We start from the raw sequence: 14,965 nt of genomic DNA, 5'->3' as shown, positions 1-14,965 counted from the left end.
AAAGTTCCATCCTTTTCAACAAATATGTCTACGGTTTGCTCAGCTGCAATGATGTTCCCAGAACATTAAGACAAAAGCATGTCTCTAAGGAAGAAAAGCAGAAGTTTAAATGACTTCCCAAGTATATGAAATCACTTCTAGAATTAAGTACATACAATCACTTCCAAAATACATGGCTCAGAAATACTGATGCCATCTTTTTGGTGCCAATAAAGCTATATAAAATGTCACAAGAATTTTTAAACTGATGAGTATGGAGAAAGGATGAATAAACTGATTCTACAAATGAGAAACAGATACCACACAGAATTAAACAGACCACTTCTCTCTATATGACTGAAGGTCATGTTTATTATAGAACACGCTTAATATTTCACTTGCCAAGTTCAGGTCTGCACTGAGACAGCATCCATTTGTGAGTTTGATTTGAAGAAAAGCTAACAGAAAAGAAACAGAGTGGAGAATTTAAAAAAAAAAAAAGCAAAACATACAATTCAGGCTAAAAGGCAACTAATTTTCCTTGTACTCTATTCTTTTATTAGAATTAAAATAGGCAAAAGTATAACCAAAGGATTGTTCAATGCCTTTTTAGGTAAACAGTTTATCTTTTTGTTTAAATGCACTGAAGTGCACTAACGGTTAATATTTCCAGGGCTTGGTCTACAAGTTCGTGTGTATTAATGATTTATCCTTTCATGTATCAATTACTACTTGCAGCTGCTGATCATTTATTGCCACCTTGAGTGCAGCCAGAATTAATACTACGCAGAGCTCTAAAACATTTTTCTGTGTGGAGAAAAAAAGAGGTGTTAATTAGAAAAATACAAACTTTATTCCAGAATATACCCAAAGCCACCAAACACAACTTTCAATTATCATTTTACTAATTCAGCAAGATCCATGAAATGCCAGAAGTCTATGTGGGTGATAAAACTCAGAAAGTTGTGATATTCATTCCCATGTTTAGGTGTCTGTCAGAGTAGAGGAAGTATGGCAAGCTCTATTCTGTAGGTGTTAACAGTGGCACCAAGGGTAATTTTTGCAATATTTTCCCTTTTACTGAATAGTCCCAAAAGTTAAATGTTATTTTAATAAAAGGTTATTCTACATTGCAGTCATATATTTTTACATATAGTAAAGGTATTAGAATTTGGAATTTCAGGAATGAAAATATGCACAATTGCATGTCCCTTGAAATAACCTAACATAAGGAGGTCCATCCCTCCATTCAAAGCATTTAAGATAACCATACTCAAAAGCTGGCCATCACATGCCTACAGAGCAGTTCATTCCTAACCCTCCTAACCCACAGTTAAGTATGTTGACCATTTAAGGGTTTAAGAAATGTAGAATCTGATTTGTGTTTAGTAAAATGAGAAACAGGATCCTAAATTCACTGAAAAACAACAGTGCCACCTGCTGACATTAGAGATAAAGCACCAACTGCTTTGAAAACCGCCAGCTCTGAAAAGGAAGCACATCAACAAGTACACTGTCTACATGCATGGAATAAATACAAAGAAAAGATACAGTGTCTATATAAACAGAATAAATATTTTGGAGGGTGGGTCAGTTAAAAGTTAATTATTAAGTACTACATTCATGTTTTCCTCCCTAATGGTCAACTGTATGAAAAACAAATACCTGATTATGTGAGATATCAATTAACACTAGGCTGCTGCTAACAGCATAATTAACCAGATATAGATCTTTTCTAAATGTAACCAAAGTAAATTCTTCGGCAAAACTTCACTTAGAGCTATAACTTACAAGTAGAAATAATAATCTCACTGAAAAAAACAAAGAGCAGTCAAAAGAAACCAGCCAACTGTGGGATTGTGCTGTTTTTTTTTTTTATTGTGTTTTCAATGGAGAAATACATCATCTGTTTACAAAATAGCTCTTGAAAAATACAAGGAGTACAGATACTATAAAACAAAGCAAACTCCAGTCATGAGACACTACGTACATCATGCGAAAGCAACAGTCTGATCTCCAAGTTATGAAAACTAGAATTAAAAAGTCACTACACAGAAAAGGTCCAAGTTCCCAGCTTGGCAAAACTTGGGTGCAGTTACATGAAACATTTAATAAACTGAATTCTTTTTCCCCAATGTGTAAACAAAATGACAAGACTAATAAATCTGTGCCTGGCAATTTCAATCTAACTCTGAAGCTACACAGAACACACAGACACCTTGTAGACTTTACCTGTTAGTCTGACCATCTTTTCTTCTTAGGTGGTAGGAGGAAGGGCAAGGTGACTGTGCAGAGCAAAGATGTGGGAAGTAGAAATACGGTATACTAGACATTACAAAGTATGGTGAAAAGAAAGCCTCAATTAATGCATAGCCTAAGGGGGAAAAGACTACACTCCAACTTCGGAAAATTAATTTAGAAGGATAGGGGAAGAGTTTAAGTAATTGCAGTTTAACATGAAAAATGCACGTGATAGGATGGAGCACAATGGAGGATTCATAAAACATGCTCATCAGAAAAATCTGTTAGGTTTGCTTTGTCCAGATTAAGAAAGAATAACTAAGCTTATCAACATCTGGCATCCCTCATATTCTGTAAAGATGAATGCTCTGCTGCTTACTTATGTGGAATTATTTATTGATAGGATAAAACAGAACAAAAAAAGGAGTGGAGAGCCGACTAGATGTCAAGCGCTTGCTAGAAATGATGTTTAAATGTGTCTACATGTAAAATTTACCGACAAATTTTGGTCAACCATTTAAAAATAAAAATTTGTTTAAAATTCTTGGAGAAAATGCCTTTTTGTCCACACGTTTAAAATTGAAAATCAACTTTGCTATAGTCAGGAGTTCTGTGGAGTGTACAAAATTCCTCATATTTAGAGATCAAATGGCCGTCCAAGATAGATATCATGTTTCACAGGCATTATTTTTAGTCACCCTACAATTTCAGCCATGGGACCAAAATTTAGTGTTCTGTGCCATGCGGCCACAGGGTCACTGGTTTCACACCATGGCTTAAGAAAATACTGGCATTTTGTTTTTTATGAAAGAAGTCCTACCTTATGCATACAAGCAAAAAGGGGAGAAGAAAAAGAACGGGGAGGGAGCGAAACCTTTGTTTCAAAGACAAGATATTGAAGGCAAAAGAACATGGAGCTTTAACAAGCTCAAAGAAAGATAATCGTTGGCTGATCGCTGATTTGTATGCACTCTAAACAATTCTATAAATAAAACCAATATAGCATTTCTTAATCATGACCCCATCAAAACGAAGTATCTCCTAATTATTCTTTCAATGTCAAATATATACCCTAGAGTTGACAATTCATTTTCAAAGGTTACAGCTACCTCATAGGGATTGAACTAGATGTACTCTTATCCTTTCTCTGAAGTATAACAGTACACCACTGCACAATGGCATCCAATTTGAAGACTAATGGTAAAGGAAATTCTTCAGGAAAAAATGAAAATTCATCAAGCTGAAAATCTAAAATTAGTTCTACTTTCTAATAAAAAAAATACATAAAAGTGCATCATCACAATAAGGAATTCTTACGCCAGTTTGTATTGCAAATTTTCCAAACAATGCAGCAAACATAAACCCAGTCCAGATGTCAATTATGAATACAAATATAGCTTGAGGTTTTTTTTTTTTTTAAAGGCAGTAATTTTTTGAAATAGTTAATGCAACTGTTGCTAACACAATAATAATAGTACTCCTGGCTTCACATACTAACCTGGACTTCCGATCAAGTGCTGATTAGCCCAGTAAGGGAGGTCACAAAAAAAACCTAAATCCATTTTCAGTCATGTCTAGTCTTGTACCCTCCATTCTCCTTTTTTAGCATTTGAAGACAACAGGTTGAGTTGGCAGATATTGTTTATGGACCCCTGAGGTTGTTTTTACCGATTCAATCTCAGTTTTATTGAATTCTTGATAACAGGAATAGGATTTGCAGGGAGAGCAGGGATATCAGAAAGGTCTGTACTGGATGTTTTCTGAGAATAAAAGCAAAGAACACAACATTGTTCAAAGTACTATAACTTAACAATGAGATTTACTTCTCACTGCTTTACTTCCTAAGAAATGGATAGGACCTTATCATAACTATTAAAAATTTAAAGAAAAACACTCCAAAATGCTTTCAAAATGGAGTGTAAATAAACATGCCTATTACTATGAAATTGTTTGTTCTAACACTTGTAGAAATTTTCAAATAAGTAGCAGTATTTTAGTAATATTTTAGCAATATACAAAACCTAATTTCAAATACAGCTTTAATAAACACACTCCTCCAACCATCACCTAAAATATACTTATTAAGTTCATGTTAAGTTATGTTTACTTGTAATAACACTAACAGCTGTAATATTAACTGGCACTGGAGCACCCCCATGTGGGAGAATACCTAAAGTTCGCCTTTTACACAGGAGCAGCAGGAACAGTTAACAGTAGTGAATGTATTATTTTCTGACCCTGTAAATTAAAAATTAAATCTATACAACTGAGCAATAATTTGATTATTCAAAGTTTAGGGAGGTTTTATTATGTTAAAAACAATTAAATCACAAAGCCTTCTTTAACATCCAAAAACATAGAGATGGCATTTTTAAGTGTTTTATTACGGAAAATTCCAAACATACACAAAAATAGAGCATTATATAATGAATGCCTATGTATTCATTATCCAACTTCATCAACTGTCAAATCAAAGCCAATCCACAGTCCTCCCACCTTCACTCCCAGATTATTCTGAAGCAAATCCCAGAGATCCTATCATTTCATCTGTAAATATTTCAAGTTTATCTCAAAACAAGGATTCACTGTTAGACACAGTCAGAATATTATAATCACCTCCCCAGAAATAAATATGCACCTTATATCACCAAATATAGGGATGTATTTTTTAAAAACTTAAAATCAATATAATCATTCCTTTTACATTATATAACTGGGTGATTTTTCTCTCAATGGCTCTAAGGATCTTTTCATTAGAAAGAAAACTCTAATTCCTTATCAAAATATCTAAAAGGCAAACACCCACGGGTACGAATCATGATGGCGATGAAGTCAGTAAGACAAACTATGAAAATAGTTCCCTAGAGATTAACGTGGCAAACCAAAAGGCATGCAATTATAACCACAGAACTTAAGTTTGACAAACAAGTTTGTCCATGTATCAGTATCAAACACAACACTTCCTAATGTTGTTGGGAGTTACTCCACCCCACAAAATTTTTATTAGGTAAAGGCTATGAAAATAAAAGACATTTCAGAAAGTAGTCATAATATTTATATCACTAGGGACTATGAATGTTAATAGCCAGCAAAAACACGTTGTAAAGTGATCACATTAAAATAACTCTGAACCACAAAGCAGCACAGTATCACTGTATCATCAGTTCAGGAGCATCACCGGGCAGCAGTTGTCATCTCAGTTATTTTGTAGAGGTTAACCAGTTTAATGTCTACTTAAAGAAAATATTTACTTTACATCAGAGTTTGACCTAGACTTTGGGGTATATTCAATTTGAAAGGATTCAAGAAGAAAACAATTATTTCACAAACAAAATGAAGGTTCACAAATCAATGAAAAGAGTCCACGTGCCTACTGTATGCAAGGGACTGTCACAAGTAGAATTTCTAGGACAAATGAAAAAATAATTTTCAAGAACTATGGATTACACTAAATTAATAATTGAAAATCGGAGGTGAAAAGTGAGGCAGAAGCACATCTTGAAAATTAAAAGGTATTTTTTAAAAAATCCATGAAGAATGGTTTTAAGTTTTAATTTAAATTTCTCTCTCTGACCTATAAACAAAACCTCTACGTGAAGACTACACATTGTGCAGTGAGGATTTAAATGATTTGCAATATCAAATAATATGTAAGGGGATGAGTTAGCATCTTGGCAGTGCAAAAGAACGGTTCCATCATATCCAGTGCTCCACCTCTGAACACAATAAATACATTTGCAGGCTAGCAATTACTTTCACAAAGATAACTTTATTAAACTTCTGTATATGCTCATTTTAATTCATTATACAACACTAATCTTAACAACATTTATAAAATTCTCCTTGCTTTTTGCACTTAGTACCTGAGAGGCCAACAGGGAAGCCGCTGTCTGAATGGTTTCTGATTGAGTTGTACTTGTCTCTGTATCAAGTTGTTCCTGTGAGACAAAGAGGACGGGGGAGGAAAGAGACTTAAAAAAGGATAAAAGAACATAACTGGGTTTGGTGGCTAATAAAAAAGACAAATTGGAAGACAGGAGGGATCAAGAGAAAGATGTGACTACATTACAAAATCATCTATCAGCATCAAAGGGTTAATCATCAAAAAAAGCCTCGTAGGTTACTTAACCATTTCAGATACACATAAATTTCTACTTGCCTACTTAAACCTTATAAGGCATGGTCAAAATATCTCATGACTTTCCAACCAACTCCAACTTGGACATTGTAAACAAGCACTAATTAAAGACACATACACGCATATTATAAAACGTTGCCCAGACAATAATTAACAAGAATATAAATCCAAGCTCAGCTTTAGCTATGTGAAAAAAATAAAACCCATTCAGTATTATTAAATAAAATTACCCAGAAGCACAAAAACTGCTCCCAGGCCTTTAATTAAAAGTAGAAAATGTCTCTAAAACATTCCTCCTTCCTTTTGGTTTCTCTTGCCCTTCTCAATAACCAATGCACTGATTCTACTCTAAGAATCATCAGAAAATACAGGGTGAACTGTTGTCATTCCACTGCTCTAACCTTTTTTAAAGCAGTGCCCCTAAATAATACATATACACACACACAAATGAAAATAAACATACAAAAATTTGAATTTCTATAAAACTATATAATAATAATGAAATACCAAATTTCTCCTATGAAATTGAAAAGGGTAAACAGTGTACTAGAAATGGAAGACTGCAGTCTCTCTGAAGCACAACTTAGCAATACATATTAAGTTTTAAAAGCATCTATTTGTCCCAGTAATTCCTCTTTCATTAATTTAACCTAATAAAATAAACATAAATGTATGGCAGGTATTTAGCTACAGCCAACATTACAGCAGAAAAGGGCAACTTCCTTTTTTAACAGAAACAATTGCTAACAATAGGGAACTGGTTGAATAAAATATGGTAACAGCCTTAAGACAGCATTCTATGCAGCTATTAGTAATATTTGTCAATTATGCAATGGCATGAACGATTTTTCTTGGTTTACAGAGTGAATAAAGATTTGAAAGCAAAACGCACTGGTATATATGCACACACAAAATTTATAAAGACACCAAAAGAATACTTGCTAAAATATCTATCATGGAAATCAGGATAATTTGGGGAAAGGAGAAAGATTTCCAGTTTTTCTACAACAAGGAGAAAAAAGTTAAAAGTCTTCAGTACATTTCAGTTTCTGAAAAAATGACGTTCAAAGTCTAATACTTTGGCTAAACCAATCTTTCCCACCCCATTTACCTTGATTCAAGCCCCTTGTGCCACAGCTTCTAGCCAGAACTGTGTGCCAAAAACTGGTTCTCTAAATATACCACACTCTCACCCCAATAGTGAGATGAACTTCTCATCCTGTCCTACCCCAAATCCTATGTATCCTTCAAGGACTACCCCAAATCCTATGTCTTCCTTCTATGAAGCCTTTACTAATTCCGCAGTCTTGCCTCTCACCACCCCCACCATCCTCAATTACTTTTTCTCTGATAATGTAATTAACCACTGCTACCCCTTATCTTCTCTACTTATAAATACAAGTTCCATTAAAAACAGGAACATCTCACTCATCACTCTATTCCATTTAGTATCCACCAGATAACCCCGCATCTAGTAGGACCTCATACACTTGAGGAATTAAATTTCAGTGCTATAAATTAACACTAGAAAGGGACAAACACTTCTCTAAAAACAATATTGAAAACCTAAAACCTATAGAACGAAATACAGTGCAATATTATACAGACATTTCTATCACATCTTCTGTACTCTTAATTGTGTATGTATTCCAAGGCTAAATTAGTATACCTTTGTTTCTGTTTTATCATGTCCACTCAAAGCAAGACAGTTAGCATCTTCACTTGTTTCATCCTGTTTTTAAAAAAAAAAGCTTTATTCTCTAAAATGAAAATTTAGATTATTTGCCAATCAATGCTTTAATTTATAGAAATTTTTAAAGTATAAAAATAATTAACCTGTAAGATCGATCAAGTATGTCCTTAAAATAGGTTACTGGTTCACTTAAAATTTTTTTTTCATGTTAACCAATTTGGCTTCAGTTTCTACCAAAATTTTAAAAAAGAACACGAGGAAAACTGTTATTGTTGATCATCACCACCTGAAGTATATTCCCCAAACCACTAAGTTCATAAAATATTTTTTGTAAGGAAGAGAAAAAAAGAGTTCCTTGATCAAACAACTTAGGAACTTGGAATACTATCACCCCCTTTCTGGGAGATTCACACACATTAGCACATAAAAGGTTCTGAGAAGTTCTAGAAAGAATCTTCTCTTTAACTTTCCTAAACTTAACCACAGAATCCCCCTGGCTTAGTAAGTCTTATTAACATCCTGAAGGAGGTCTGAAAAATGTTCTCCTCAGGTCTTATTTTTTTGATTTATTATAATGCTATTTAAAACAAACAACGTAGTTTTTTGGTAAAGAGGGGAAATGGGAAACCAAACATAGTTATACTTTCCCATTCCTGCAGTGACTTGCCATAAACATCACTTTCTTAAGAAAAACAATTTCGGCACTAATTTCTCTGCTCTCTTTACTAGGCAGAACTAAAACTTAATTTTAAATGTGGCTTTAAAACAAGACATAGAAACCACGGCTAACCTACAGAGTAGAAAAGATTTAACACCAGTATCAACCAATTCCCATAAGAACTTTATTTGTATCCTGCAAACATACAAACTTAAAAAATAGTAACGTAAGTTACAACTGGGCAAATTTCAATACCGACTGGATATGTGACACTATGGAATCATTATTAATATCGGTACATATACTGATCGGTGTATACATACACCGATCAGTATATGTACCGATATATATATCACACACAAATATATATGGTGATAATATACTGTAGATGTGTTTTTGAAATATTTATTGTTGAAATGACATGCCTGGGATTTGCTTCATAACAATGGGAAAGGGAGTAGATTTATAGATGAAAGAAGACTGGCCTTGAGTTGCTAACCATTAAAGCTAAGTGATGTAAATGTAACTTGTTCATTACAATTCTGTACATGTTTGAAATATTCCATAACTTTAAATATATATATACATATAATTAGCCATATAATTCAGGTGACAAGGCAAACTTTTTTTCTATTTTTATTTTACATTTCTACCATCTATATGTATTTGAAAAGCTTTAGTATGTGATAAAAACTAAGTAGAACTAAAGTACTTGACAATACCTGAAACTCTCCTATCTGTATACATGTTAGTATATTATTAATTGAGTAGGACCAGTGTTTCTTTCTGGTTTACTAAAATTTCTAATACCAAGTACTCATTAACAGAGAATGAACAACCCACTAGGAGACCTTCAAAATCAGAATATTTGTAATAATCTTCTTCAACTTTAGTACCATGAGATTTAGGCCTGGGTTCTAATCCTGGCTTTGACTTTAATTAGCTTTATAAACAGGAAAGCTATTGAACCTCAAGTTCTTCTGGCAAAGGAGGAGATTAGTCTATGAGATAACCTAAAATCCTAAGATCGCTTCCATATCTTAAAATGCTATTTTTGTTAGTCAACTCCATGGAGCTGCCGTAAGCAGGACTCAAACTGTGAGAAAATACATAGCACAGAAAATTACTGGGGGCAAGGGACGGGGAGTGATGAACCTATATTTTTAAAGATATTTAAGAAACATGAATCAAGGATCTTAATTTACTTATAGATTTGAACAAATAATAACTATTAAAAAAAAAAAAGCAATGACATAATCAGGGACATTTGAGCCCTGACTAGATATTTGATATTAATGAATTGTTCATTTTTTTACGCGGGTTTACTTTGTTTATACTTTTCTCTTTGTAATTATTATCTTTTAGATACATGATTTTAAAAATACTAAGGAAATGATATGACTGAAGTCTGGATTTTGCATCTAAATAATGCAAGTACAGGGGAAATGGAAAGGAAAAATAATTAAGGGTATAGTGGCTGAATTTACTATACCTGAAATTGCATGAGGGGTACATGGGTACATGAAATGATTCTCTTGTGTATATTTAAACTTTTCTGTACTAAGTTAAAAAATCCTATATTCCTATTGCCTCTCTAAACTAGACATGAAACATGAGTGTTTTCTACCAAGGTAAGTGCAAACGAAATTATAAGCATTGTACTGATATACATTTTGGAACTCTCACATGGTAAGGAATGAAGCCTTTAACATTAAGGAAACAGAATGACAGGTATCTAGAGTCAGGCTTACATATACCTTACTAAGGCGAAAAGAAATGTGAATTCTGAAATGCTGACAACTCCCAACAAGTATCAATAAACGGAAAGTGGCATTACACCAAAACTACATTCTTAGGTTGCTGTACAACACAATCATGTAGAATGGGGGCTCTTAATAAAAGACTACTAGGCCTGGAAAGTCTGATTCAGTGTATCTGGAGGCCCTAAAATCTGTATTTTAAAAAACAAAAACAAAACAACAAACCCTGAAAAACTAATTCTGATGTACAACTGAGGTTGAAAATCACTGCCTTAAGAGATAATTACAGAGACAAATGGATTTCAGAATACATGGTGTAAGATATGATATACCATGCCCATTTTTCATTCTCATTTAGCATCATCAAGTGACAAAATTCATTAAATTATTCATGTGTAGTTAACAGTGACTGTTTCCAAAAAAATCTAAAACAAAAGGATTCAGAATAAGCTAGAAGTACTACTTACAAAGACAATAATCTTTCACTATTAAAAATCAAAACACTGCATAAGATACCTAGTTTTTTCCACCATTCTAAAGAAACTTTCATGTAATGCATAAGTTCCTAAATAAAAAATTATCAACCAAAAATCACAACAAAACTGGTGTTTTTTGGGCTATCATCTCTTGGACAATGGTGAAAGTTTAATTAATAGAAAAACACAATGAGAGTGACTCCAGGGAACAATGAAAGTGTGTCATAAGGCTACTTCTATTTTAAGACAAACATCAAAATCAGTGTACACTTTTAATGGTTTTCCTAAAACTATCTGAGACGTTGACAAGGTAAACCAGCCACTATAAAAAGTGGAAGTATTGTTAGAAAACTTCCTAAAGGGCTGGAGGATACAATCATTCAAGGTACCAAAACTAATCTGACTTTGCAGCTTATGGTCAGTCATTCAATAAGAATTCCCTGAGAACCTCTCATATTCAGTGACCCCGTAATACCAAGTACAGTGTAGAAGCTCCAAAACACCACCTGGATCAAAGAAGCAAAAAACTGTGTCCAAAGGGGCCACCAAAGAATTGGTACACATGAAACATACAGTTATGAGAGAATAATAAATTAAGATGAGATGTAAATCCATGTGAAGTTGTGTTACAGCCTAGACACGTTATAGAAAGTTAAACAAGAAACACAGCTTTATGAAAGAGTTAGACACTGAAAAGAGTAGAAAAGGGTGAAAAGAACTATGGCACTAAAGCACTACCTAAAAATAATCTAAAAGCTTTCCTCCATGCTGCCTCTCAACTTGGGCTCACAAAGGTTTTCTTCCACTGGATTTTAAAACAGGTAAGGTGGTATTCCCATGGCTAACTAATATATAGATACCTCTTCTGTTTTGGTTTTCTTGGGACTCTCCTCTTTATGAGGTGAGGATGTCCTCTTGACTCCTACTATAGGATTAGGTGTCTTTGTTGCTGCATTTCCTGAAGGTCTTGGTGGTGGGTTTACCAGACGTGTTGAAGAAACAACTCTGGAGACCGTAGGCTTTGGTGGTGATGAAATGGCTGGTTGTGTGGCAGTTTGAGGAATGCTTTCACTCGATGTACCTAAGTAGTAAGTACATAAATACATAAAAGTTAAATCATATCAACATCAAGTTACAAGTAAAGCTTTTTTATTTTATTCAAAAGTTTACAGGTAAATAATAAAATGGTATTTAAAAACTGAATTCAAGCTACTTAACTAACAAAGCCATCTTTCAAAATGAAGGCTACAACCAGATATAATGCAAGTATTTTCAAATCTGTCAATCTCCTTACCCCCTGAGCTTTCACTGGAATTTACTTGTGGCACAGAAACTTCAGTAGCCTGTATGTTGGTCACAGATGCTGCTGTTACAGCTGGAGCAGGACTGTTTCTGCTAAAAATGGGGAAAAAATTAAGAAGTGAAAAAAGCAAAGAGAGATGTATAAAATTCAATAATAAAATGTAGTATGTGCAGAAGTTATTCTCTAAAGTAAATGATTCTTTAGTTTTATTTCTCATACATACATATACATCAGTAACTAACTTTATTTCATAAAATATAATCAACAATCAAAAGCACAGAAACACTCTAAAGCAGTGCTAGTCAACAGAACTTCCTATAACTATGACCTATACCTATGCCACCCAATATGGTGGCCACTATACAGATGTAGCTACTCTACACTTGAAACAGAACTAGTGGGAAATGGAATGTTTAATTTCATTTAATATTAATTAAGTTTAAACTGCCGCATGTGGCTAGTGACTAACATATTTGACAGAACAGCTAAAAAAAAATCTGTTCTTATTTGACTTGGGGTAATTGACTTAAATGATTTGGGGTATAAGAAAATATGATCAAAAGCTGTAAAGAAGAAAATGGTCTGAGAATTAGAAATAAGTTTCTGCATACAAAACGTAAAGGTTCATGAAACACTAAAAGCCCATCCAGTGGCCCATATACACAACAAAGGATCTCAAAACCCAACCCCTCCTTCAATGTTCTGGATCCCACTCACTCCTGTCATCTCAGGAAACTCAAATCACCCCTCCTTCACTGTCCTATCTATTCAACTTTTCTGTCTCAAATAAATCCTATACATTAGCGTTTAAATAATCTCATTTTTATTATCTCCTGAAAGAAAAAAGCGAAAAGTCCTCTGTGGTTATTCAGTCTCCTTCAACTACAGCTTATTCAACTCCAACTGTTGAATGATGATGCCATGAAAAGGTGGGCAAAACTAGAGGACTTAGATTTTTGGTGCATACATGACATTCACAAAGCTCCACAGAGCTTTGGAGCTCACTGGTATATGGAAGTAAATGAGGTCAAGAGAGTGGGTGATACTACACCCCCAAGAATACAAAGAAGGCATAAAGGACTAACGAGAGAGCCCTGAAAGGCACAAATATCGAACGATTAAACAGAAAAGAAGAACTGGTCAGAGAACAACCACAGATTCAGGAGAAAACCTGAAATAGCAAAGTGGCTAGTACATAATAAATACTCAGTATTTGTTGAGCAAATACACATCTATTTTACATTCATGTGCACAAACTCAAAAGTACAGAAAGGCTTTTATATAACTCCCAAAATTCTTGTTAAAATTTTTGCTTCTTCACTCAAAAAAAAGATGATGAAACCATTAAAAATAAAAATCTGGAAGTTAATGCTGTACAAATGAAGAATTGTTTTAAAACTACAAGATTTAGGGGCCACATTGATGCCTAACGTCTTCAGGTTATGTATGACTGGTCTAAAAACACATCACACGTTCAAAGTCCAAGAGAAGAAAACTAAATCCATCATCTACCTCGGCATGTTCTATTTCATACGAATCCAAAGATTCATCCCAACCTTCATCTTTGCCATTGGTTATACTTTAACAATCCCATTTTTAAAACTGCTTTTTTCAAAACATTAAAATATAACATGCATTCATAAAAGTGTTCATGGTTTAAGTATCAACTCATTGAACAAAGGGATGGGCATAACCATCACAATTTAAAATAATAGCAGTACCACCAGAATCTATAATAAACAGCTCCCTTTGAAAATACAGTAGTATATCCATTAAAAAATAAATCTGCAATGATAACACTATGAAGATTTATGGCAGTTAAAGATAAATATGGCTTTTTGTGTTTTAATTTTTGCCAACATAGCCATGTTTTTCTTTTGAAATAAAAATGTTTAGCTGCTTTAAATGTTCCTAAAAAGATACTTCAAAAGAAATTTCCACTAAAACCAGCCCACATAAATCTCACCTTCTTTAAAAGATCCCTAATATTTTTCATAGATATTTTTCCCCTGCTACACAGATAATAAGCATCTCAGGACAGAAAGGTGATCTTGTCCCTCTTGTCTGGTTCTCCTTAGCACACCATACAGTTCACCATAGGCAGTAGGTATTTCAACATATGAAACTGGAGGGGTTATTCAAACAGCCACTCCACTTCCCTTCCCTTTTTCCTTACCCCTGAGAGCTGCCAGAACTGTTCAATGGACTGGTCTTCATAGCACTGGTAGGTGAAGGCACAGACATGCTGTTGTCACTGTCCATAGACAAGTCGAGGCTGCTGTCATTCAGAGGTGTCAACCTGACACCTTCTGTTGAATGCTGCAATTAATAAAATATTTAATCAAATATACCTTTATGTTATCTAGACCTTTTAAACATAAACATCTTTTACTTAACTGATAAATGATTTCCACTAAAGAGCACAAATCAATATGTTTATGATAATCAGAAGTGTCATGCTGACTATAAAAGGTGAAGAGTTGGGACACACATACTTCCTGACTTCTAAGGATGCTCAACTTAACTACAGTTCTTCAGTGGGAGAAAAAGCGAGTAAAAAAATGCTATAATAAACCTACACACTGAATGTAAGGTACACTGCAAATTAAAAAGCACTTTAATATGAAAACACATGTATCTTAAATCAGAGGACTATTAATACATACACACACTCACATATATATTAGAAAAAAAGTCAACGGTAAAACACCATAGTA

The 14,965-nt window shown here is 33.9% G+C and overlaps 1 protein-coding gene across 1 annotated transcript in view; it reads right to left on the bottom strand.

Annotated features, from left to right (window-relative positions):
* Window positions 1-3,630: 3,630 nt before the first annotated feature.
* PAPOLA (poly(A) polymerase alpha) overlaps window positions 3,631-14,965 on the bottom strand; it is a 58,982-nt gene continuing 47,647 nt past the window's right edge. The window contains exons 17-22 of the mRNA XM_079700916.1: window positions 14,425-14,567; window positions 12,240-12,340; window positions 11,806-12,026; window positions 8,028-8,090; window positions 6,084-6,158; window positions 3,631-3,980 (exon numbers count right to left, since the gene is read on the bottom strand). Of these exons, the coding sequence (XP_079557042.1) occupies window positions 3,885-3,980; window positions 6,084-6,158; window positions 8,028-8,090; window positions 11,806-12,026; window positions 12,240-12,340; window positions 14,425-14,567 (699 nt within the window). The 3' untranslated portion in view covers window positions 3,631-3,884. The remainder of the gene's footprint in view (window positions 3,981-6,083; window positions 6,159-8,027; window positions 8,091-11,805; window positions 12,027-12,239; window positions 12,341-14,424; window positions 14,568-14,965) is intronic.

The sequence above is a fragment of the Hyperoodon ampullatus genome (assembly GCF_949752795.1).
Source record: "Hyperoodon ampullatus genome assembly, chromosome: 3".
In the NCBI taxonomy this organism is placed as follows: domain Eukaryota; kingdom Metazoa; phylum Chordata; class Mammalia; order Artiodactyla; family Ziphiidae; genus Hyperoodon; species Hyperoodon ampullatus.
This window is presented reverse-complemented; position numbering and strand designations above follow the sequence as displayed.